The sequence below is a fragment of the Mauremys mutica genome, chromosome 8, assembly GCF_020497125.1.
Source record: "Mauremys mutica isolate MM-2020 ecotype Southern chromosome 8, ASM2049712v1, whole genome shotgun sequence".
Taxonomy (NCBI): domain Eukaryota; kingdom Metazoa; phylum Chordata; order Testudines; family Geoemydidae; genus Mauremys; species Mauremys mutica.
In genome coordinates, this window is record NC_059079.1 from 92,805,792 (window position 1) to 92,831,431 (window position 25,640).

Consider the following 25,640-nt stretch of genomic DNA (forward strand, 5'->3'; position numbering starts at 1 on the left):
AGGAACAGGAGTTGGGGAAAGGAAACAGACAAAATCAGGGGCTGCCCATGCATAGAGGTCACCCCTGACCCTCCTCTCCATTTAGACTGGAGCAGATCGTGCCTGAGGCCAACAAAATGTCTTACATTAACCCTTTTGTCCCCACCCAACCAGCGGCGACCTGCAGCTTTCGGGGAGTGCTCACTGCACATTCAGCACTGCACAGAAGGCGATTGGGAAGGACAACTTCACAGGAATCCCGGAAGGGACCAATGGCATCGAGGAGCGGATGTCCGTCATCTGGGACAAGGCAGTGGTAAGAAACGGATTGGGGTCAGGGGAGGGTAACTCATCCAGGCTCCCCAGAGGAGGGGGCATGGTCCTGCGTGTGGTGACATCTTTCTCAATGGCAGGTTTACATAAGCTAAGCAGGCAGGAATGAGAGAGGGAATTGTGGGGGGAGTAGAGCATATTCAGGGTGAGAAGCCAGGACCTGTGAAGCATGCAGTGCTGCTGAGAGGTGGTGTGACCTAATGGATAGAGCACTGGACGAGGATCAAGGAGACGGTTCTAGTCCTGTCTTGGTCAGTGGCCTGCTGGCTGACTTTGGTCAAGGCACTGCACCTCAGTTTTCCCCATCTGTAAAATGGAGATAATGCTACTGACCTCTTTTGTAAAGGGCTTTGAGAGTGTCTGATAAAAAGCTCTGTATAAGAGCTGGGTATTACTGTTATCTGTGTAAGGGAAACATACCCAAGTCTTGCTAGACTTCAGGTTTCACCTACCTCGTTTGTTCCCCTTATATCAGTTTCAAAAGTCAGGTAATTTTTAACGCAGGGATTTTCCTTTCTCAACAAATTCCAGTGGGTGGGTTTTTCCCTTTGGATTCAGTGGCTGACCGTTAGTCAATCCTACCAGCTTTAAAGAGAAGTGGGCATTTTAGTCTGGGCTTGTTACATTTCTGTTCTCTCAGCTCTCACAAGGGGCATAGTGTTTCCCTGGAAACCATTCTCTCCCTCCTCATGAGATCCTACTGAACTGTGGAGCTATGAATGCAACTAGGTTGAAGACCCACCCGTTTTATATCTGAACAGGCCACGGGGAAGATGGACGAAAACCAGTTTGTGGCAGTGACGAGCACCAATGCTGCCAAGATCTTCAACATGTATCCACGGAAAGGGAGAATAGCGGTGGGGTCGGACAGTGACCTGGTCATATGGGATCCTGATGCAGTGAAGATTGTCTCAGCTAAAAGCCACCAGTCGGTAAGTCAGCTGCTGGCCTGGGGAGTGTTGGGAGGTGGTTGGCGTAACTGGCAGGCATGATAGGTTAGCTGCTCTGTACTTCCAAGAAGGACACTTGGATGTAAGAAAGTAACTTGGTCCTGGGTTGCAGTTAGACCACTCAGCCCCTGGCTCTAGGAGATGGGCTGTGCTTGTCCTGAATGCTGAGTGGCACCACCTCTTGCTCTTTTAGTTCTGAGCCTGAATACAGGATCGAGCACCCCTCTGTCCTGACCTGCAGTTCCTCTAGTTACTATTCCAGGCCTACATGGCTCTACTGATGCACCTCTATGCTCACCTGAATAAAAGGGGAAGATGCCAGTTCTGAGCTCTGGTCCTTAGTCACAGTCCTTGTTCACACCCCCTGCTATTCCAGTCTTTGGCCGTACACAGTGTGGGTATTGGTTAGTAACAGAGTCTGGACATCATCTCAATTGGCCAGGCTCTGGTTCAGAACGCCTGGGTTCATGCTCCTTTTGCCCTTCCCCATGTGCTGCAGGCAGCTGAATACAACATCTTTGAAGGAATGGAGTTGCGTGGGGCTCCGCTGGTCGTCATATGCCAGGGGAAGATCATGCTGGAGGATGGCAACCTGCATGTGACACAGGGAGCTGGGCGCTTCATTCCCTGCGGTCCTTTCCCAGACTATGTCTACAAGCGCATTAAAGCCAGGAGGAAGGTAAGGAGTTGAGGAGACCCAGAACACAGGAGAACGAGTCCCGTAGGTCTGGGAAAACACTGCAGCTGCCGTAGGGGCTTAGCATGTGCACATGCTGTACTCCCATCGCTGTAATGGTACCGCCAATGGAGCTACAAGCCTGAGTTGTCCTCTTCCTCAGTAGTGGACTCTCCTGCTTTGGTCACTGTGCCCCTTGAGTGCTGCCAGGTTAGTGTGTTTCAAACCAGAAATCAATGGGAGCTAGGCACCCGAACACCTTTTCAGGATTTGGGCCCTGGTGCCTCATCAAAGGGTGTAGGCTTGCATGTTTGGTATATGCCATCAGCAGAGGTAGGATGTTGGGCTGTTTGCCCACGTTGCTGTACGTGGTGGGAAGGCCAGTCTGGAGGGAACTGAAGCAAGCAAAGGCGACGAGGCTGGGGAGTGGGCAAACACCTTTCTCCTCATCGGGGGGGGCAGTAATCCACAGTGAAGGATTCGCCTGTTGCGCTGGGCTTAGGGCTCTTTTACAGATGGGAACTGAGGCTAAGGGATTTGCCCCGGTCACACAGGAAGTCTGAGGGAGCAGGATTGCGGGCATCTGTGCTGGTGGGAGGTCTGGTGCACGGCAAGCCCTGTGAGGTGGGTGAGAGCATTGCAGACAGCAGCAGCAGGCATGGTGGCCTTGAATCAGATGATGGCTGTGGAGGATGGAAGGGCTCCCTGTGCTGTTCAGGGAATCCCGGTTTCCCAGTGCCAGTGTTCTCCGTAACTAAGAGAAGCAGCATCATTGCTTCCCGTGCCCTCTCTCTTGACAACAGATGGCTGAGATGCACGCCGTGCCCAGAGGAATGTATGACGGGCCCGTGTTCGATTTGACAGCCACGCCTAAAGGTGGTACTCCTGCAGGCTCCACCAGGGGATCCCCCACCCGACAGACGCCTCCCGTCAGGAATCTCCATCAATCTGGATTCAGCCTGTCAGGTGAGCGTGAGCCGTCTCTGCGCTGTAATGTGCTGCGTCCCCATGGACCGAAGAACCCAGTGACACCAGGTCCCAGAGGGCTGGGCACAGGGTGGGACTGGGGTTAGATTTTGTACAAACGGTTGTGGTGATGATTTGGGGAGAGCTGCCCCTGCCAGTCTGTGGGGCTTGCTGCATGCAGGGGCCCCTAAATGGGGGATGGCTGGAGCTTGCCCAAGCCCCTTTTCCCCTGCAGACTTAAAAGGGGATTAAATGCCAGAGACCTGCTACTGCCTCCTAGTCCCTCACTCCCTGACAGCGCAGCTCCAGTGGGGAGGCTCCACAGAGAGGTCAGGGCAGCTGCTGGCTGCCTGGGGGCACTGAGGTGCTATTGGACTGAAAGGAGGAACAGGGAAGTGAAGAGGAAACAGGGCAGGTCTCTTAAGAGCAATCTGCCCCCAGTGAGGCGTGTAGGGACCTTCTCAGAGACCACAGGCCTCCTGACTGGTTGGCCTGTGAGCCACAACCCTCTAATTTCCCTTTCTCCCCTCCCTTTGTTTGTGGTCATGTCCTAATTTCAGGTACCCAGGTCGACGAAGGTGTTCGTTCAGCAAGCAAGCGAATTGTAGCGCCCCCCGGAGGCCGCTCCAATATAACCTCCCTGAGTTAAGCACCCAAGCGGGGAAGGAAACACCAATATTCAAGGGGGAAAATGGTACATTGGTATTTAAGAAGGAAAAGCAATTTAAAACCGTTCAGAGCTGAAGAATCAATAAGCCTCAAGCCTTATGTTTCACAAACGCTATTTGCTACCTAGCTTTAAAAATATTGCTTTGGTTTCTGTTTATGCATAGCCTTAATTTTTTTCTTTTTCATTTTTACATGCATGCAAATCTGACAGGTCACTAAGTTAAGAGTCTGTAATATACGTGTTGAGTGCTTGTGTGATGCCGCATCGTACGGAGGGGGCGGAGAAAGCTGGGATGACCGTGACATGAACGAACTAGCTAAGCAGGTTATTCAGAAGGAATCGGCGTGGGGGTGGGGAGGGTGGGGTGGAAGGGTTGTGGGGAGGGATCGTGGGAGGTGGATAGGGGTAAGGTGGGTCTGTGTGTTGTGTCAGTGTTCATCTGTTTCCACTCAATGCTGGTCAGACATGGCTGCCTCCGTCTTGTGTTGTGAGGCCCATCGGGAAGCTCAGAGTCATCTCTGTAACAGCTCTGTTGTATCACCTCATGTAAGACTTTTATTACTTTGTACATTTTATTAAAAAACAGAAAGCAACTGTTCCTTCCAAACAACTCGCTGCACCAGTTTGTTTTTTCTCCACAGCCATAAAAGGGGAAACTCTGTTGGCCCCCGATTCCCATGGGGTGTGTGCATAGGGATTGGGAGGTGAAGGCGTTCTGGAAAAGTCCCTGCCAATACTCTAGCGCCTCCTGAGACAGCCTTATCCTTGTTTGGTCCTCTCCCTGCTCCCACTTTACTCTCTTAAGACCCAGCATTGATGCTCCTGTCTCCTTTTGAAGACTTTGCCATGAACCCTGCATGACACGTTCGACACATTTATATGCACTACTGGAAGGTGCTCATTGCAAGTGACCTTAATGCTGCCCCTTTCACAACGGGGAGCCTGAGCCATGGCCAGTGCCTCCTGCCGCCCTCTTCAGCAAACCGACACTATTACAAGAAGCTCCTGGATCCTGCTGAACGTTAGCAGGTGGATTGAACAGGAGTCCTTGGGGCACCTTAGAGACTAACACATTTATTTGAGCACAAGCTTTTGTGGGCTACAGCCCACTTCATCAGATGCATAGAATGGAACATATAGTAAGGAGATAAATATACATACAGAACATGAAAAGGTGGAAGTAGCCATATCAAGTCTAAGAGGCTAATGAATTAAGATGAGCCATTATCAGGAGAACAAAAACTTTTGTAGTGATAATCAAGATGGCCCATTTCAAACAGTTGACAAGGTGTGAGGATACTTAACTTGGGGAAATAGATTCAATCTGTGTAATGACTCAGCCATCCCCAGTCTCTATACAAGCCTAAGTTAATGGTATCTAGTTTGCATGTTAATTCAAGTTCAGCAGTTTCTCGCTGGAGTCTGTGCATTGTGTTTTATATTTTCAATACTAACTTGTCCCCACAAGGTGGTGCTGGGATATCAGAAATGAAGAGCTGCAGGTTACTTAGCTCCTCAGCTGCTTTCCTGTATTTGGAAGGGAGCGAGAAATCCAACGGAGAGTGACTCTGAAAAGTGATGGTTTCAGGTTTTTTAAATGTACTACAATGAGATCCATTTCTTGGCAGTCTCAGAGAGGCCAGGAGCCAATGGATTTGAACAGTGAACTATCCAGTCCTGTTTAGAAGTGGCCCCTCCAGAACAGGGTTGGTAGTGAGATGTGGGAGAAGCCTGTCTTGCTACTGCCCAAGCCAGGGATAAACAGAGGACTTCAATCTCTACCTCCAGGGCTGCCAAGCTGACACCTATTGCAGACACTCAAAATGGACTAAGTTAAAATGTTGTGCTGTTTGCCAGCCTGTCTCCACCATCCCACTGCAGAGCTGGGTCAATTGCAGCAGGTTAGACATCTCCCACTGCCTGGTAACCCTGCAGATACCAATGTTGGGAGAAAGAAGAATCAACTCAACTTGAATACATTTCTAGGCTCAAATTTTCAAACATAAGTTCTTTGGTTTTGGGTGCTCAACTTTAAACATCATGGGCTTGATATTTCAGATGAATGAGCCCCTACAGCTCCAGTTGGAATCAATGGGAGTTATATATAGATACACAACTCTTCTAAAAAGCCAGGCCCTGGCTACCATCTTTCACATTGGGCAACAAGAACTGAGACATTCAAAATCAGGGACTCACTTGGAAAACTTAACTGCTACTGTTTGGGGCAAGTTCCAGTTCCCATTTCTCTCTCATAATAAACTCTGTCATCTTAACTATAAAGAGTCCAGGGAGAATTAAGAACAATGCAGTATTTCCAACCATAAGCATTCCAAAATCATGAACCAGGCCCCCCAAAATTATGAGACTGACTTATTTTTTTTAAATTGGTTCTTGTTTTATGATTTCTGAACCTTTAGGTGGCACCTGCTTTATGTTTTCAAGCTTTCCTCCACAGCTCTAAGGGCTAGAAATTGTATTTATTTTTAAATGACAATTGATGGTGTTGTGTATTCATGTGATTTCAACAGCTGGGTATTTAAAAACAAAATTGAGAAAGTTGGCAACATTGTAAAATATTCAGCTCCCCACAATGTGACAGTAGCTATTGAAGTGGCTCAGGTGTTGAGTCAAAATGTAAAACCTTCAAGGGTTTGCTTGGGATTTTTTTAGGATGTGTACAGAAAAATATCATTGAGATTTTCTTAGTACTAACAGAAACTGGGCTCTTCTGAAAGAAAAGGAAAAGGTGGATGGCCCAGAGGGATGGACAAATCATCAGTGAAATGATCTCTCTCATCCGCCTTGAGGCTCTGCAGCTGTTCACACAGTTGTCCTTTTTGGAGCCCATGTATAAAAGTTGTCGTAATTCTTCTTCATTTGCTGCGAATGTGCCAGCATCCACAGGGCTGAAGAAATGGCAAGTTACCTTTAACGTGTGCTTGTCTGTCCCTTGCATCTAAAGTGAATTAGATGCTATATCAGATTACTTGGTGGGTGAGCTTTCAATACTAAATTCAAGCTGCAATTAGATTTTTTTAGCTCGTGGGAGCTGCCTGGTTTTGTTAACGTCCACACAGGGTGCACAGTGCTTCAGGGTTGCAGTCTGCAGATCCCTCTGCTGGTCTTTTCATTGGTCAGCAGAAAGCCTGCAGGATAGTTTGAGGCGTGGGAGTCAACTAGCTGATTAGGAGGTGTAGATGGGTGAGATGGATCCCAACCCTCTCAGTGCAAAATCCAGGAGCCTCATCTAGAATGAGGGTAGAAGCTGTAGTTCTAAAAGACTGACAGAGACCTCAGCAATCCACCTACTGTATCTACAACATGTATTTCAGACTCCACACTGGCTCCCCTTCACACTCCTTCCTTATCCTGGACAAAGGCCACTGGGGTGGGGCCCGAGGAACTCTGAGATCCTCCCTTACTTCTGAAAGGATGACCTGCCCTCAGCAGAAACAATGGAACTAATATGAGGAGGGCGATGCTTTCTTGGGATTGGGCCACTGACTGTGGAACTTGGAATGGTCACAAGCAAAATCGCCATGAAATGTGGAACATGCCTACGGGTCAAAGGCTTCCTGGAATTTTATAACACATTACAGAAGGGGGAAAAAACTCCTTCCACTTCATGTCTTGGAATCAGTGGGTGAGGGGAAGCTCTTGTTGGTATTTGGTATGGTGCTCAAACTGCTGTGATACAGGTCGTAAAAATACCTAGACAGCTGATACTATATGCTGAAGGCAGAAATCATTCATGACAGACTCATTTACTCAAAACCCCACCAGAGATTGCAGGAACACTGGGATTATGATTTAATTATTTAGCATCATCAATGTGCATGGCCCATTGCAAAACAAAGCAGCTCCTTTCTGGTACCAGAGCAGTCACCAGTAATATAGTATTAGCTCTGGTTGTGGCTAACACCTGTAGTGAAAGAGATGACTGCAACCAAGTGTGTGAGAACCAAGCATTCCTTTCAGCGATGAGATCAAACTCAAGCTGATCCCACTGTCACGGATAAAAAGTGGGCAGCTGGGTTGAGCGAGACATTTATTCCTATCACTCAGGTTGCATGGGGCTTTTGGCAGCTGTGGGCTGAATCAGTGCATGCTTGTTCTGCCCAAAAGTACTTAGAGTGCTCGGCTATGGGGCATTTAGAACGTTCTCCTTTGTTAGGAGACTCCCACTGTCAAAGAACAGATTTGACAAAACACTGGGGGTGGGTGTAAGCACAAAGTGACCTGTATTTGGTAGTAAGGTGAGACAGTGCGTCTGTAGCAAGAAGGCTCGGAATACCAGGGTGCTACATAAAACAAGCAGCTAGGCATACTAGCATTCAAGTCCTAGCTCTCAAACAGTCTTCCTGTGGCATTTCAACTAGGTCCTTACATGGGCACCCTTCTGAGGTAGGTGTATTCCTGTTTTACAAATGACTAACCGATCCACTGAGAAATGAAGCAGTTTGGGCTAGGTCTCACTGGAAGTTTGGGAGAGCCAGGAATTGAATCTGGAGCTCCTGAAGCCCCAGCCAGTTTCTGTAAGCAAAAGGTCAGCACTCCACGCCATACTTTGCTTCAGTTTCCCTATCTGTAAAAGGGTGTCAGGACCTCTGTGATGGGGTGTTGTAAGGATTCATTACTTAGTGCTTACCTTAAAGTACTAGTACTGAGATTGCTCACAGCAACGGACTGGGAGCCAGGACTGTGGTGAGTTTTAATTGCTCTGAGCAATCTCAGTACTAGTACTTTAAGGTAAGCACTAAGTAATGAATCCACATTCAACCATTAATAATTCAATGTGGTTGGGGCGGGGGCACTTGATCCCCCTGTAATTCTATCAGTCAATCCAAATTGGGTCAAAGGAAGGACTTGATTGAAAACCCAATGCTGTGTCTGAGCATGTTATGGGGTAGGATGCCTGTGAGGGACAGGTGTCTGTTGATGCCATCCAGCCATCGTGTTTTAGGTTTTCTGGGGGTCTTCTCCAGCCTACTTTCATTGGGTCAATGCTAAAGATGATTCCACGAGGAAGGTGGTAGGGAATTTGGAGAAGGTGACTTTACCACCTCAGAGAGAGCATTGGGTGACCATATGAGAGAGCGGAAGCTGCTTAGCTAGGAAATAGCTAGCTTTATTTGACTTCAAATCATACCATTGGCTGTTTTCAATCATTCGGCGATGATACATTTTGAATGGTATCCAACTTGTGAAGGAAAGAGGGCCATGGCTAGTGCACAGTGGGGTTGGGCTTCTCTTAGAATCTCATATCGGAAGGATCTAGTGGGAATGGCCCCATCCTCACAGTGAGGTATTTTTGAGTTTGCTTTATTTCCTCCTATTTCATAAATCTAGTGTTTGCTAAAAGCAGTGATGTGCTCAAGCCTCAGCATTCAGATCAGTGTTTCATTCCTCCCCCTAAAGTTCCCCTGTTACAAAGATGGGGACTAACTTCAGGCTACGGCGCTCCATTCAGATGCCAAGCACACCCACAGTTCAGATCTGGAGTTTGGGTTTGGGGGTCCAACCTCAGAAAGGGATTGTGCACTGGTGCCATAACTGCTGCTCCTTCTAGTGCTGCATACACAGATCACTCTCCCTCGGGCCCAGCAGCCCCCTCAGCCGGTTGCTGCTACAGGAGAGCTGAGCGTGAAAGGTATCCGACAAAGTAGTCTATTCACAGAGCCATGCTGCAGCCTGAGTGAGCTACTGGCTTCTACTCCTTTGCTGATCCTCAAAGCAAAGCAGAGCTGAATCACTGCCACCTATCTGGGACTATTTTATTTCAAGAGACTAACGTTTTTAAAAAAGGAATAGTGGATCAGCCACTCCTGGTGCTGAGACCCCGGGCTCCACACAGGACTGAGTCAGCAGGACTGAGACAAGGGCTTTATTTTCTGTTTGCTCACTCTGTTGACAGCTATGTCAACTCAGCTTCAAGCATGCTCACAGGGCCTGGAGAGAGGCCTCTGAGCACTCCTTGGGACAGCTGCTTGCTAGTGCATAAGGATAAACTGCATCCTCCAAAACCAAACAACATAGCCACTGTTTAATCAACAGAATATGGCTTACTCATAATACTAATAAATTGTTTGCATCTGTAAGAAGGCATCCATCCTGCCCCAGGTGGTCTAAACGTGTAAAGCAAGGATGGCTCTTTTCCCGAGTTTTCTGAATGTATCAGCGAATGAAACCAAGGCCTGCTTCCAGGTTGCAGTGTGCAGATGCTGTTCTCGGAAGAATTTTTAAAACAGCTTCGTGAAGGAGAAAAGCACATTTAAAATAAAAGTCAAGGAGATTCCGAATTGGCTCAGAACAGTGGAAACTCACTTTGGCTTGAAATACAAGTGACCTCAGAAACAACACTGGCTTTTGATTGGGAAGGAGTCTCATACTTTGTTTTTATTCAGACAGGGAGAGAAAGGAAGTCGCAGGGGGATACAAAGAACAGCTTTGGGCAGATGGGAGACAGTTTAACATAGTGAGAGTAAGACAGAAGCAAAAGAAGAAGGTGAGAACTCAGGGTCCTAATGCTTTACAAAGATAGCATCATTCACAGCATTACTATAAACCAGGTGCTTTGGCCAATTTCAGCCTTGGTGTAAGTTGGTGCAGTTACCACTGGGCATTGTGGCTGCTTAGACCAGGGCTGAATTTGGTCCATAATGTTCATGTCTAACACCTTAGTGAAAGGGAAATTGAGACTACAAAGTTGACGTTCTATCACACTTAAAGATGCATAACCAAATTTACCTCTGGTGTAAGGGGCCACAACCCCATTGGACTCAATGGAGTTTCATCTGCTTATGCCAGTGGTGAACTTAGTCTGTAGTATGTGCTAGTGAAGCAGCCACCCTAGCGTGTTATCCAGCAATACAGAGCTAGTACCTCTTCTGACCCAAAAGAGTAGGTTTTCCTACCAGTCACCATTGTTCACATGTTCTTAGCCATTGCTGAGCCAGCCCTGCCCAACAGCATAAGGTCAGGGAAGCTAGGGAATTTCATCACTCAGAGACAGCAAAACAAACATCATAAACCATTATTGCCTTTTCCCCATATTGAGGAACTAGATCATTTCCCTACCACAGACTAAAGAAATATTAGAAAGAGACCCTGCTGGAAGCAAAGATCCTGTCTTCTGCCCTGCAGCTGAGAGCAGCCCCTTCTGCCTCTAACAATTAGAGATGAGTCTAAGCTATGAGGCTTATGTCAAAATCCAAACTTCCAAAGAGTTTAGTTCTGTGATTCTGCTGCCGGCTCATCTCTAATATTGATTCTATGTGACAGACCTAATTATGCATTAAATACCCTTCTGTTGCTTTCCACTGGCAATCAACTGATCCCTAGCCCAGATTTACACTAGGCACTCAATACCCAAATGTTGTGCCAGCAGGCATCCTGCCCCACAAGGATAAGCTCCTCCTTCCTGCACTCAGGGTCTCTTCTGAAAAAGAGACCACATCTTTTGGTCAAATTCCTGCAACCATCTCTGGCAGAGGAGGATCTGACTCTTGTTTATTTTGGCAGGTTATTTGCAGGGGCAGTACTAAAAACCTCTCCCTGGCCCCCTGTATCCACCTGACTTAAGGTGTAAGGAGGAAAAGAAAGGTGCACAAATTTATGGCTTAGATGCCCTGTGCTGGGGTATGTGCGTTGTCTTTTTATCAGTGGATAATTCTGTTCACCGAGCTCCATGAACGTGTAGGTGTGCAACGAACCCTTGGGGAACACACCAGGGCAGAGGCTAAGTGAGCTCAAAGGTTGTTGTTCTGGCTGTCTTCTTCTTCTGGGTCTTTGGTTTGTGCCAGTGTTATATTCTCTTGGATTTCATTGTGGTGTCTCCTCATCCTTAAATAAATAAATAAATAAACGAAGAGTCAAAACCCCAGGGAGAAAGCCAGCATGAGGCAGCAGCCTATGTCTGTTTCACCACCAGCTCGGTGTGTATTTTACCAGTCAATTCTTAACCCATACACAAGCTTGATTTCAGCTGATTTCTCCTCTAGTGAGTGTTCCAGCATTTCAGCTAACTACATTATCTCTGCTAGCACAATGCAACAGCCATGCCTGCTGAGCCCTTGTCTTGAGCACACCCTTATCAGCACTCTTCCCCACCTATTTTCTGAGTACACCCTAAGATATTCTCTCCCCTGTTCCTGGATGGGCCATGTCTGGCAATTTCACCGTTAGCGCGCTCTTCGTCCCCCCAAAAGGGGGCTCTGCTTCAGGGGGATCATTACAAACTTTGGGCCCACTCCAGCAATCCCTGCTCACATGAACAATACTTACTTACAGAAGCAGACTCTGATTTCCATGGGTTCTACCTGTATGAGCAAGTGTTACAGGCATGTACTCTTAAAATCATAGGAATTTGCATGGAATATCATAGGATTGGTATGTTCATTTCATCTAATGTTCAGTGCATTTCAATGGAATTTATTCCAACTTCACGTCTTGTTCACTTAAAATATACTAACTAGGCTCTAGATTCAGCTCTGGAGCAGATGATGAGGGGTTCTGAGGGTTCTGAGGCAGTCTCCACTCTGGGGTTTATGAAGCTGGCACACACTTTTGGGTATTTGGTTTTCTTTTATTGAATTACTGGTTCTCTCCTCCTCAGCCTGTCCCCTGTTGGGAGATGTTTGTATGATTCAACATAAATGGCTGCAGAATAAATTCCATTATAAACATCAGGGAACATCCCATGCAATCTATGACAATATTTTATCCAAATTCATTAGGAATTTAAGGCAGTATGGGTTCCAGTTTTCAGTACTGTGGGCCTTACCCTTTATCTCTTGAGTAAAAATGCCACTCTGTTCCCCCCTTCAGATCCTGGATTAAATAACATTCACTAACATCTGCTCCTCTCCACTGCTATTTCAACTCTTTTTTAAAAATTATAATAGAACCCTATAGAGGTTTGGGCAGATGGAGAGCTAGTTGGGCCGATGGTCTTACCAACACACTGAAAACCCTGCCAGAGTGGTCCACTTCTCCTAAATCACTACTTACTTTTCTCTGTTGAAAACAATGAAATCCCTTTGCAATGACTCCAGGTGCTTCTGAAGACGGCAGCCCTTCCATGTTGAAATAGGAAAAAAAACAGAGGCGAGGACAGTTAGAGTTCACAATTGACACAGGACAGTATCTGAGGTGTTCCCATCCATTAGGCATAAATAGGTTTGCCCTTACAGGTAGAAGAATGGCAATCAGGGCAATGTATTATATTCAACAGTGCTTATTCCATCACAGAAGGTCTCCAATTTTGAGAAAGGATTCATAGAAGAGCTCACTTTACCGCAGCTATACAAAGTATGGGATGTGACCCAGAAGTTTTAGCACCACATATGAGTGAGAGCAGCACCCATGTGGATGCAGGGTATTACAACTTGAGAATTATTGTGCAGGCTGCCTCTTCTCACTCATGCTAGCCAAATTGCTTGAGTTAATGCTGTGGTGAACCCAAAGTGCCTTACAGAATGTATAGAGGGATCCCTCCATCCATTCCTGAAATACCTCCCACACACTTTTAAGGAAGGGAAATAAGGTGCATGATTGAACCGCACAAGCAAAACTACACAACTGCTTTGGCCAGGAAGTTGGGAAGAACTATATCAGCAGTTGATTCTACAGGAGACATTTGAAGTTGGCAAAAGATTAAATCCCCTAACTAGAATTTCCCCAAGTCCCAAATGTGCCATTGGAATCTTTCATAATGATAAGCGACTGAGGCCTCCGTTTTACCTCTCGTCTGAAAGAGAGAATTTGCGGAGTGGGAGCTGAAAATGTACAGAAAGCCCTACCTTCTTCACTCTCCTCTTTCATTAGATAAAGAGAGATGGAAGGAGGAGCAATCTTGCATCTAAAGCACAGAATTAGGAGGTTTGCATTATTGTGATTGCCATTTAATCACAGGGCGTTAGGCACCTTACAAAATACACAGAGACATTTTTCCCTGCCCTGAAGAGCTGACAGCTTAAGGGTATTCAGGGCTCAACGTGTGAGAGCTACAAGCAGTAGGTGAGGGAAAAGGAGCAATGGAAATAACTAACTGCATGAATCTATGTGCAGGCCTTGTTTCAAAATAGTTCTGTTCCCAGCTCTGGCTTGTGGTTTCCCCATCTGTAAAGTGGGGAGAATGATACCCACTCCCCAGGAGTGCTGGGAGGTTTCATTAATGCTGGTTGTCATAGTGAATCCTTCACTGCTTCCCCAGCATCTCAAAGGAGGAAAAGAAAATCTGGCTTTTGGTTCCTAAAAAATCCCACCACTGCCACCATGTCATAGGTTTATTTCCCACTTTGAACTTTAGCGTCCAAAAGGTGGAGACCTGCATGTACCCTTCTAAGCTAAAATCCTAGCTTAGATCTGATAGCGCTGCCACCAACCAAAAATATAGTGTTTTGGTACACTTTCCATTCCTCCCAAACCTTTCCTGGGAAATCCAAGACCCAAACCCTTTGGGTCTTAACACAAAGGGAAATAACCCATTCCCCCACCTTCCCCCCTCCCAGACTTTCCCTCCCTCGGTCATCTGGAGAGACTACCTTGATTCAAACTCCTTGAATCTAAAACAAAGAGGGATTCACCTTCCCCCCTCCTCTCTTCCCTCCACAAGGGAAAAATCAATCAGGTCTCAAACAAGGGAAAAATCAATCAGGTTCTTAAAAAGAAAAGATTTTATTAAAAGAAAGAAAAGAAAGTAAACACTATCTCTGTAACACCAGGATGAAAAATATTACAGGGTCTAGCTTATAAAAACTAAAGGGACTCCCCCCCCTTCTAGCATAAACACAAGTAACAGCAAACAGAAATAAAATATTCGTCCAGCAAACACACATTTGCAAATACAGAAAGCAACCAAAAGACTAATCCGCCTTTTAACTAATACTCACTATATTGAATAGAAGAGACTATTTCAGGAAGCTTGGAGAGCCTGTAAGTCCGTCTGGCTTCTCTTAATCCCAAGAGAAAACAGACGACAACACAAAAAGCACAAACAAAGACTTCCCTCCACCGAGATTTTAAAGTATCTTGTCCACTGATTGGTCCTCTGGTCAGGTGTTAGCCAGGTTCACTGAACTTGTTAACCCTTTACAGGTAAAAGAGACCTTAACCCTTAACTATCTGTTTATGACACTGGTCAAGTGCTTTCAGCACCTAGGATGGATGGCAAAGCGTTAGCATGGAAAGCCAGATTTCCTTCTGCTGTGGCCAGGTGACAGAGCTCTGTCGAGAGCCTGCCTCATTTGGGCTCAGTGAAGCTTGATGGAAGAGGTGGGCAAGCCTCAGGCCAGGATCAGTGTCACACCTACTCCAGTCTATCACTGTCTATCAGCAGCCACACACAGACTACAAACAACCAAAAGGGGAAAAAAACCTGCCTGAAGGCAAATAAAACATTCATGAGCCCTAACTCTGACTGGCAAGATTGGTTCTGATAGCTCTGGAGTTTGGCTGCTGCGTTCACCTCAGAGACAGCGTCTCACTGGGTCACCTGACACCACCTGCATTCCAGTCACCGGCGCATGGTAAAAGGAAAAAAGTGACAAATGCCTCCTTCGAACCATTTGTACAAGTCAGACACTGACATGATTCCTTAAAGAGACACAGCTCTAGCACTCCCCGAAGCCGTGAGCAACAGTGCACCTCTCCTTGCTATGTATGACACAGGCTCCAGTTTAATGCAACCCCAAGAATTGATAACCTTGCATTTCACTTTTAATTTCCTCTGAGCATTATGCTCAGCTGTTGCTTCCTTCATACAGCTGCAGTCCTCAGAGCCATCATTCACACACACAAAGCGATAGTGATTTGAACAGAAGAGATATCTCGGGTTTTGTCACTGCCTGCTGAGAACGAACTTAACCCTGAGGGTCTCCCTGAGAAAAACTAGTGTCAGTAAACTCCTGACCTAAATGCACAAAGAAAACCAGTAAAGCAGACATAAAATGCCCTGGAAAATCCGATAGCCATGGTCTACATCAGGGGTGAAAGTAAGGCAGTACAGGCCGGTATGGCATACTGGTAAAATGTGGCCGCCGGTACCGGTAACACTGACTTTTGCCTTTTGCACCCCCAGCCTGGGTGGAGGAGAGGCAAAAAGGAGCAGCTACTCCGGGGCGGGTGATTTAAAAGGGCGTGGGGCTCTGGGCCCTTTAAATCGTGGCTGGAGCCCTAGGCGGCGTGGGCCAGGCAGTGCAGATGGACTGGCTGGGGGACGCTGACCCCCGCCTCCGCCCCCTCCGCCCACCCCTTCTGGGGGGAAGAGAAGGAGGGAGGGAGAGCCAGCCCTGTACCAGTAAGAGCTCAATTTTACTTTCACTCCGATCTACATGGAGAATATTGTAACGTTTACCTCACACACAAGGGTTTGAACTACTATAAACTAAATTTATTTAAAGATGCTTCTGAGAGAACTGCCCAGACAGTACATTCCTTCTCACCCTCTGATCTCAAAGAGTCCTACCATCAAAAAGAAATGGGAGCCAAGAAGATAATCACTGCAGACCCTTCCACTCACACCTCCTACCTTTCAAGGTACTAAAAGAATGAAGCTACCGCAAGGGAAAGTGTGTGCAGGGGAACCTATACCTTTAAAAGGAGGAAACCGGTAGCGGGTTTGGAGGGGAGGAAAGAAAGGCCTTTTATAGCAGGGAGGTGATATGCAGGCAGAGAGGAGAAGCAGACAGAGTCCTGACAGCAAAGAGAGATGGGTGCCAGAGATGAGAAGAGAGGGGAAGGGTGCAGTGAAGACCAAAGCATGACCCACTATCACATCCAGGGAGGCCACTGATGTTTAATGACATGGGTTGTCAGTCAAACCAGCCTCCGTAGAAAACACTGTTTTATTTTGTTTCTTGAGAAATTTTACTTAAAAACAACATGTTTTTGGAATGAACTTTCCAAATTCCTAGGTTTTTCACAAAACCCAACACATTCTACAGGGTTCTGCTGCCTCTTGGCTGCACTCAACCTGCTGGCAACATTCACTCTGCACAGCTGATTCAGAAGGGGTGGGGATCAGGCTGCTTTTGCTTCCACTGATGGAGTAATAAAAAGGACCAGTTTTGTAAATGAAAGAGCTCTTATCCTAGGCCATGATAAAATATTTAAGATGCTAAGAGATTCAGCTGACCTTTAAAATAACTTAATTTTTAAAAAATCTGATTCTATTTACTTAGAGGATCTTTAACATAGAAGAGGGATGAGGGAGACTTCAGCTTTAACAAAGCCCTATGGCATCTATGCAGGGGAGAAATTCCGGCCACACAGAAGTTGATGGGAGTTTTGACATTGACTTCAGTGGGGCCAGGATTTCACTCTAGGACTTCGTTAGGCTCCCTCCTAATGTTATCATGACCTGCCAACATGTTTTAAACACAACTGATTTTCCTAGTCTAAACATGGCCTTGGAAACACTTCACCTTTTAGATGACTGAGCTGAAAGGGAGGACAGGCTCCTACCCCAAATTGGCCTTTAGCATCAGGGGGGAGGGACAGCTCAGTGTTTTGAGCATTGGCCTGCTAAACCCAGGGTTGTGAGTTCAATCCTTGAGGGGGCCACTTAGGGATCTGGGGCAAAAATCAGTACTTGGTCCTGCTAGTGAAAGCAGGGGGCTGGACTTGATGACTTTTCGAGGTCCCTCCCAGTTCTAGGAGATAGGTATATCTCCAATTATAATACAAATAAACTGGGTGGTGCATTGTGTGCCTTAAAAACTGGCTTTCTACTTCCGGAGACATAGACTCAACATCTGGTTTAGTTTGATCACAATTGAAAATGAGGTTGTGGGTGGTCTGATCCTAGCCCATAATGAAGATTTGCCCACATTGCAAATCCTGCTGCAAGTTTAGCATAATGGAGCCATGTTGGCTGCAGAGAGGCCTGGGTCTGGAATAGTGGGGGAGTCATAAGAGTTTGCTGGTACCTTGGAAGCGCTGCTTGGGAGAAACTTGCAAAACACCTTCCTGACTTGTGCCCAGGTGTGAGAAACTGGAGCGGCACCATTTCCTACCACTCTGACCTAGTCTTGCAGTAAATTATCTCCAGCAAAACATCATCAGCAGCAAAGTCAGAAACTAGTCCTTCCCGTACTCCATTCCCTGAAATTCAAGGCCATCTGGGACTGTTTAAATCCCAACATTAGCCACCACGGGCAATTCCCCCTCTCCCCCAACTTTTTAAAAAGGAAATTAAATGCAAAATCTATGTTATGAAACATCAAAATTACATAACTAAGATAGAGATTTAGGAAAGAGATTTATGCACAAGTTAATGTTCATATTACAATATCATGCTGTCCCTGGTGCATATTCTGTCACTAATACAGAGAGGTTTTGTGAACAAAGCCATCCCAACAGCAACAATCAGACTATTTACATGTTTGCATTTTGCTACCTCCATATGAAATATCAAGCGGGTTTTTGTGCAAAGAAAGGGATTTCCAAGACCGTAGGTACCAGCCTCTCTTTCGCTCTCACCTGTGAGGAATAGCTTTTGTTGGTATCTTTCTCCTTCTTAGCTAAGCGCTTCTTTTTCTTATGAAGAGGTTTGGACTCCAGGATCATTTCTTCAAGTTCGAAGGTTGGGTCACAATTTAGTCTCCCTTTCTATAGGGGAGAGAAAGGTCACCTGAGCTGAATCCACCCTGCCTTGAAGAGGTTCTTACAAACAGGAAAGAACCTGGGAAATAACTCGCTAATGAATAAACCAATAACAATAACCTAGCCAGAGCTCCTGCTGAACCTTGTACATATTTTATCACCCCCCTTGGTTAGAAGGACACTGTCAAGGTCCAGTGCATCGATCTAAAAATCACTCTCTCATTTATTAATTGTTGTTTATACTGATTCCTTGGATGCTTCACAGAGAAATCCTCTCCAGAATTATCATTTTCTTCCTTAGGTATATATGTATTGGTTTGTTATCAAGGGTCATTTGTCAGGATAAGCGGCTGTTCTAAAGTGGCTGGCAAGAACCAAGTCATACGCATAACGCATATCTGAGAGTTCGGGGCTGTGCACAATTTTTTAAATTCTAGAATGATCCCAAGCACAGTTGCTCACAGCGGTTTGTTACTGCGGGATTGCTCATAAGCGCAGCGGATAGGCATGCTAGTTTGTTATTATAGGGTTGGTTACAAGCACGGAATTCTCTGCACACAGGTTTGAAAACACAGGGTTTCTTGTAAGTGCATTAGAGCACTTCTTCTAATACACAGAGAGAGAATTAATGAGGACGTTACAAACTCTAACAATACTACAAATTGTGAGCATCCAACATCGGTAATTATCCCTTTAATAGTCTTAATCATAAAATGAAAATTCTCTCCTGGATTTTCCTTTGCCTTGCACCTTGTGTAGTCATATATACCTGTGCAAAGTGTGTGCAAAAGTACATTACTTTTCTGATCTAGTGCAAAGTAGTGGAAAATCAGGTGCAGTGTATAGGAGGTTACTCTGATTGTGTAGACACCCTAAATGATGGGTTGTTTTTTTTAAATTGCCTTACAGTGGGAATGAATCCTGGCATTATCCTCTTCTGTAGGACTGCATCCCAGTTAATATCAGCCAGATACGGAAAGTCCTGGATATCTTTCAGCTGAGCAAAACGTTCCTCGGGATTTGGCTCAAGCAACTAGCAATGGGAATTAAACACAATAGTTTAGACACCAGGCCATGGGATGCCAATCAGGAGAAAAAGGGTGTATATATATATATATCAATCACATGGGTGTGAATCTATATCTGTCTATATGTACAGCAGTTGCCTTTTTAAAATGTACCAATTTTGCCTTAGCTCAATACTGATCCCATGATATTCACCCTATTCTCTTTATTCAGTGAATACCTAGGGAATGCTTCAAATACTACAGTAGTAATGCTATATAGTTACAAAGGAAACTGAAAAGTTCTGAAGAGCAATAATCTGCGTTTATACAGGAATATATACACACACGCACACCCTCAAGCCTATCGTTGATACCACGAATATCAATGTTATTTGCTATCTATCAATGTGTAGGAAGAGGACAGAATTTAGGCTACACTGTTACTGACTACAGACCACACAATAAAGTGGGTAGGGAGGGAGGGGAATGGGCAGAGTTCTTCTCCTGCTCCCCAACAGAGCAGCTGGCAGAGTTGAATTGGTTTGGGTGGTGATGTAATTTGTTATGCTGTAGGCCAATGGCAAATGATTTCCTCCATTCCCAGAGCACCAGGGTAGCAGGGAGGGAGTGGTGCCTCAAAGAGGGCTACTCTTGGTTTGGCAACTTATGCACCACCCAGTCTCTTAAGAGTGGTGCCGAACAGCACAATGTAGCCCCTTGTCTACATCACTGACCCTAACTCTGTCCACTCTCTCCCCCCTCTTCTTAGTTAAGATTCCATCTCCATTAGCTTTCGGGCAGTCGTAACTGACTGCAGTGCCTGGATGGGCAGAGTTAACCTTAACCCTCCAATTGAGAGTATATTGTAAGAGTTAAACAGCCTGACTATGTCCACCCGCTTGTACAAGCAGGAAGAGTCACCAACACCACTCCAGAGGGTTGTGTTAGCAACCTGGCATTACAGATCAGTACACATTAGCGCAGGGTCTTTTTTAAATTTTGGTCAGAAGCTAAGGCCTGGTCTACACTGGGGGGGGGGGGGTAGCTGAAGTCGAACTACCTTAGTTCAAACTACTTACCCGTCCCCACGGCGCGGGATCGAAGTCCGCGGCTCCCCCGTCGACTCCGCCACCGCCATTCGCGGTGGTGGAGTTCCGGAGTCGACGGGAGCGCGTTCGGAGTTCGATATATCGTGTCTAGATGAGACGCGATATATCGAACTCCGAGAAGTCGATTGCTACCCGCCGATCCGGCGGGTAGTATGGACGTACCCTAAGTAGTTTAATCTGTGCTGGCCTGAAGCTCACAGCACAGAGATCTCAGTCCATTCTCTGGTCCCACATATCACCCGGTCCAGGGTGCGACACACAGACTCCAGCATCAGAGCCAAAGTAATCTCATTGTTAATGACTTTTCAACTGGGCTGCTTACTTGGCTACAACTGAAGATTTTCCTTTAGTAACGACTCAGTGAGTTCTTTCTTATTAGCAAGTTAAGCGGCGCATCCACCGAGATGTCACCAGATGTCCTTGAGTGTGAACAAGTCATCCAAAGTGCTCTGTTTTAACATGTTCTTTTCTTTCACAGGGAAACTCAGAAAAATGGAACATGTTCTAAAATGTTCCCCGCCCCCCATCCAGTTTAAATAAAATCCCTGAGGGACCAGCTTCATCTTCACTTTCTCGGTATTTGGATCTGATTTCTCACTCCACTTCCCCACCAAACTCTACTGAAAATGTATGTGTATTTGGCATTTTATTCTCCTGTCTCCAACACAACAGTGAAATTGGAAACTGCAGATCAAAAAGGCATCTTTCCAAAGAAGACACATCTAATCACAGCGTAGAAAACTCAGTTAACACCAGGGAGGCAGAGGGACTGGCTGGAGTGCTAATAAGGGGGTATAATTAAGAGAAATGGGATGCAAAAAAAATGCAGGGTATGGATATTAAGAAAAGTTTTTAATTGTGAGCTCTATTAGGCTGTATCATAGTCTTCCAAGGACACCGGTGGAATCACAATGGATAGTGCTCTATATTGTTAGGAAGCAACTGGCAGGCTTAATATTTATTTAACTGAGGTATGAAGATGGTTCCTATTACTATTGTATCTAGGCATCCCACAACCTTCAGTGGATTTATCCTCACAACACACCCCTGTGAGGTAGGCAAGGACCATTTACCCCCACATTAGAGATGGGGAACTGAGGCAAAGAGAGATTAAATGACTTGCCTAAGGTAATTTGTGATGGAGCAGGAAACTGAACTCAGGTCTCTCAATTTCCAGGTTAATACCCTACCCACTGAACCATCCTCCCTTTCTAACATCTATGAGCCTATGAAACCATGGTAGTGGTCCTACTTGTCTTCACGTTTCTCAATGAATCCAGTGGGGATTTTTCATATTAGCTATAATACAAGTTAGCAATTGAATTGTGTCTTTCAAGTTCTGTGGTTCAAGATTGCAAGAACTTCTGGTAGCACATTCTAAAATAACCCCATAAAAACACTTCCTCAAATGTAATGAATAAGCTGACAACTTGAAACACCATTTTAGCATTAGTGCTTGCAACCCGAGTGTGAATGATATAAAGTGGAGGTGCAAAATCTATACTGTCAGAGTGTGAATGATATGCAGGCTGAGAGTAAACATCACTCACAATTCATTTTCCCCATTCCAAGTACTGTGCTTAAACACAAAATGCAAGTAATGATCAAACACATTGAACCTTAATATAAAATTCACTTGAGATATTTGAACAGGACAAAACTTAACATCCCAGTTGGCCTCACATATAATATAAATATTGCTCCTAAACCAGATGCAAAGGGGCACATGGAAATTTAAATAAATTGTGACACTGCATTATTAATTCAAGAGGTAGCCTGTGGGATTTACAGCATGTTGTGGTTCAGGATAAAAGTTCCAGCAAAGGTATAAATATATAGAAATACAAAGGATGTCTGCATAAAGATTCCTGTGTCATTATTTAGCCTGGTTAAACTCTAGCTCAGGTATTAACTATTCCTCTTTCCTAAATTCTCCCATTTAATTTTAATTAAATGGATATTTTTCAATCTTCCTCCTAAAAACACGGCTGTGCTGCATTTCCAATGAAGAATTGTTCCCACGTCTATAGCCTAGCCCGTGTCTATTTCAGTGGTGGGGATAACTGTACCCAGAGTCTTTAGGAAGAAAAATTGTCATAAATGCTAGGGATTCTTTTACTATTCATATGTGGGGCTAGTCTGAAAAAATACCAAAAAAAAATTATTTCTCACAAAATTTCAAAATGTTGACGTTCCCATTTAGCAGGGTTCAAAAATGGACCAGTTACCCTTTTTCATGGTATTTTCTGCGAAGACTGTTATTCAAATGGTTTCCGAAATCCTTATCAAATGTTTTGTCTCCTGAAAACCTGCCTTCAATAAGAACTCATGGGTTTAGGTTAACAAACAGTTTTTATAACAATTTTGAAAACAATGTTGATAAAAATGTCAGTGAAAATAGAGAAAAACGGTTTCAGAAAATGATATGGGAAACGGAACAAAGGGAGAATATCAGCATTTTTTGTGAAAAGTTTGCCTTTTGGAAAAAATGTTTTTTTCAACAAACTAGAAAGCTTCGTGTGAAACATTTTGACCATCTCTATTTATCTCTTTCTCTAATTCCCAACGATGATTTCAGAGGGACAAAGAAGGCTCCTGGGCCAGTCTGAAGGACGCTGATCCTGCACATATCCTGAGAACAGGGGCAACAACAATGCAAGGTTCCCAGTTACTGGGCCCTCAATGTACCCTGACCTGGAGGTGACACTCAGTAAGGCTTCCAACTAGTGATTATATCAGTGTGGACATCTTTAGTCATTTTAAAGAGGGCACCAAGAGCCACGAGAAGGTCACTAACACTGGACCTGACCTGGACAGGATTTGCACTGGACGCCTAAGGAGTAATCCAAGGGCCAGTGAGCACAATGCACTCTTAGATGCGAATATATCCATTCCCCTGAGTTATCCCGTCTCCCCACCTGCCCTCACCTTTTTGAGTAGCGATACCATTTCTTTAGACCAAGCAGCGGGATACATTACAGTAGCTGTCCTGAACACGTGAGCAATTTCGTTTGGCGATATGTTGGAGCGAATGTGATAGGGCCTCTGTGAAAAACACAAGGAAACCATTTCATTAAAAAAAAAAAAGGTCTTTTGGAAATCTTCCTAGGGCAAAGTCTCCAAACAGAGTCTCTTTGTGCTATTCTCCAAGCCCCCCCATTGCTGCTCTAGATTGAACCATTGAAAGTCAGTCACTGCAGAGGCTAACTCAATTGAAGTAAATAGATTACTACAGGACTGAATAATAACAAATAATAATAATGAGACATTTGAACAGCAAGATGAATAGGAGGGAAAAGCAAAGGGTAGAGCTGTCACCCAGCTGGTATTTCGTTGGCAAAGCCAGAATTTGAATTTAAAAAGGCCATTAAAGTGAAATTAATTTACTGGTACTGCAAAGGCCAGTACTTTCTCAACATTCTCTGTTAAATGTAAATGGTATTTTCTCTTCATTTCTCAAGTTTGAGATAATATTGACAAGGTAGAGGCTAGTGGTTTTTCTCTCTGCTTCTTCTTTCCTTTGGAAAGATAACATCAGCAAAGGGGAAAAAGGAACAATATGAAAAAGAACACCTCATAGCAGAGTAGTTGAACAGAGTTTCACAGGTATGGCTCAGGATGCAGAAGGGCTGTTCATTTATGCATGGTGAATGTCCTAGAGCTAGGAGTGAACGGACCCTTCACTTCCATTTTAGATGCCAGCCTGAATTCTGGCCAGAGATCTTTAGGATACATATGCAAGATGGAGAGGATGTTGCACCTCTTAACATCCTTGACATATCACTGCATTTGGAGCATGCTAAGTCCAAATTTTCCAGAAAAAAAAAGTGCAACCAAGCAGGCAAAGCACAATCACAGTAACGAAGCATGTAGACCAATTGCACATCTGACTGGTGCAGCTCAACATTTAACTTGAAATGAATAAGGGAAGTTTGTGTATACAAGGGAAAGATTGCTGTATAACTTTGTTTTTGAAGTTTTTTTAATTCCCAGATTTTTATTAAAATATGTTGACAATAAGTGTTCATTTAAAAAACAGATGTGAGCAGATACAAATGAATATGTGCAAACAGATGCATTATACTGAATATCTGCAAACAATGTGGGGCAATTCAAGTCTTCCTATAAAAGTTTATCACATTATACTGTGGTCACCACTAGTATCCTTAATTTGCTGTGCTACTATGATGTTTGAATATACTGCAGTATTTTCTACACCTAGATTTGGAAATAACACAAAGTCAAAAGCCTCGGAATAGTAAGCGCAACAGTGTCGCAATCCATTTTCTTTTCTAATTATAAAGTAAGTTTTTATGATTTACGTTTTCAAAAGTGATGAGAGATTTTGGTTTTGAGTGCTTGGCTGCAGGAAGGGTGCACTGCACATCTGAGAACCATATCCTTTTAACCTGTCCACGTTGGCGCCCAAAACTAGAGCCACCCAAAATTCACTTTAAAATTTAGATCAGTTTATATATAGATATAAATTAAAATACATTCTGCCCACACAGCTCCTTAAAAGATAAAAAGTGCTATATGCTGGAAATGTAAATATTTTTGAAGAGTATTTTTTTAATCTCACAAACTGTTATATAATCTTTTTGCTTGGAAAATACAGTTTATGTCATGCTAAGCAACTTTCCATGTTGCCCACCTATTTTTACAAAATTGTTTCAAAGGACTTATCCAAGATGCACCAAACTCTGCAAGTAAGTTACAGCCAAAGACTGAGGCATGACAGGGCATGAATAGTGTTGTATTAATAATTCACACACAGTGGTTCATGTTTGCTCAGACTGCAGAGCCTTAATGCAATAGTAAAATGATTTTTTTAAAAAATGTTTCTTGCGTGTTCTGAGCTCGGATTAAATTCTATTACAGTCCCTGCTTTTGGAATTCTTATCCATCAATTAGTTGGCTCAGTTTTTACTGCCTAACTTATGTTAACTGACAGGGCGTTGGACACTCCAAGAACCTGTCACCCTGAGTTATTCTGCACTGCAGTGGTTTCTTTTTGAATTCTTATGAGTCCATCATAAGAATCTTGATGAAGATTTGATTTCCGCTGCCTGTTTTATAACAGATTTTAAAGCCCAGATTCCTACTCGTCTTTTTTTCATCCCTGTTAGAAAGCACTTATTTCAATACAGTATTGAAAACAGTAAAGAGAGAAAAGAAAACAACAACAACAAAAAACACAACAACAAATAATGAATGCAGCTGTATGTACAATACCCGGCCTCTAAGTAGCTCATAGGCAGTAATTCCTAAAGACCACCAGTCAACAGCAAAGGAATAGCCTGTAGGTTTTGTTGAGTTAAACATCTCAGGCGCTGAAAAATACAG

The 25,640-nt window shown here is 44.6% G+C and overlaps 2 protein-coding genes across 6 annotated transcripts in view; one reads left to right on the plus strand and one right to left on the minus strand.

The window, feature by feature from the left end:
* The window catches only part of DPYSL3 (dihydropyrimidinase like 3), a 76,025-nt gene extending 72,434 nt beyond the window's left edge, over positions 1-3,591 (plus strand). For both annotated transcript variants that reach the window (XM_045027164.1, XM_045027165.1), the window contains exons 10-14: positions 154-295; positions 1,074-1,244; positions 1,762-1,941; positions 2,742-2,904; positions 3,465-3,591. In XM_045027164.1, coding sequence (XP_044883099.1) covers positions 154-295; positions 1,074-1,244; positions 1,762-1,941; positions 2,742-2,904; positions 3,465-3,553 — 745 coding nt within the window. In that variant the 3' untranslated portion in view covers positions 3,554-3,591. The remainder of the gene's footprint in view (positions 1-153; positions 296-1,073; positions 1,245-1,761; positions 1,942-2,741; positions 2,905-3,464) is intronic.
* Positions 3,592-8,807: 5,216 nt separating this feature from the next.
* Positions 8,808-25,640, minus strand: part of STK32A (serine/threonine kinase 32A) — a 93,883-nt gene continuing 77,050 nt past the window's right edge. For 3 of the 4 annotated variants that reach the window (XM_045028532.1, XM_045028531.1, XM_045028530.1), the window contains exons 8-14: positions 25,530-25,627; positions 23,223-23,339; positions 19,086-19,211; positions 18,056-18,184; positions 12,584-12,648; positions 12,046-12,196; positions 8,808-11,416 (exon numbers count right to left, since the gene is read on the minus strand). In XM_045028532.1, the coding sequence (XP_044884467.1) occupies positions 12,058-12,196; positions 12,584-12,648; positions 18,056-18,184; positions 19,086-19,211; positions 23,223-23,339; positions 25,530-25,627 (674 nt within the window). In that variant the 3' untranslated portion in view covers positions 8,808-11,416; positions 12,046-12,057. The remainder of the gene's footprint in view (positions 11,417-12,045; positions 12,197-12,583; positions 12,649-18,055; positions 18,185-19,085; positions 19,212-23,222; positions 23,340-25,529; positions 25,628-25,640) is intronic. The other variant, XM_045028533.1, reaches the window with a different exon arrangement.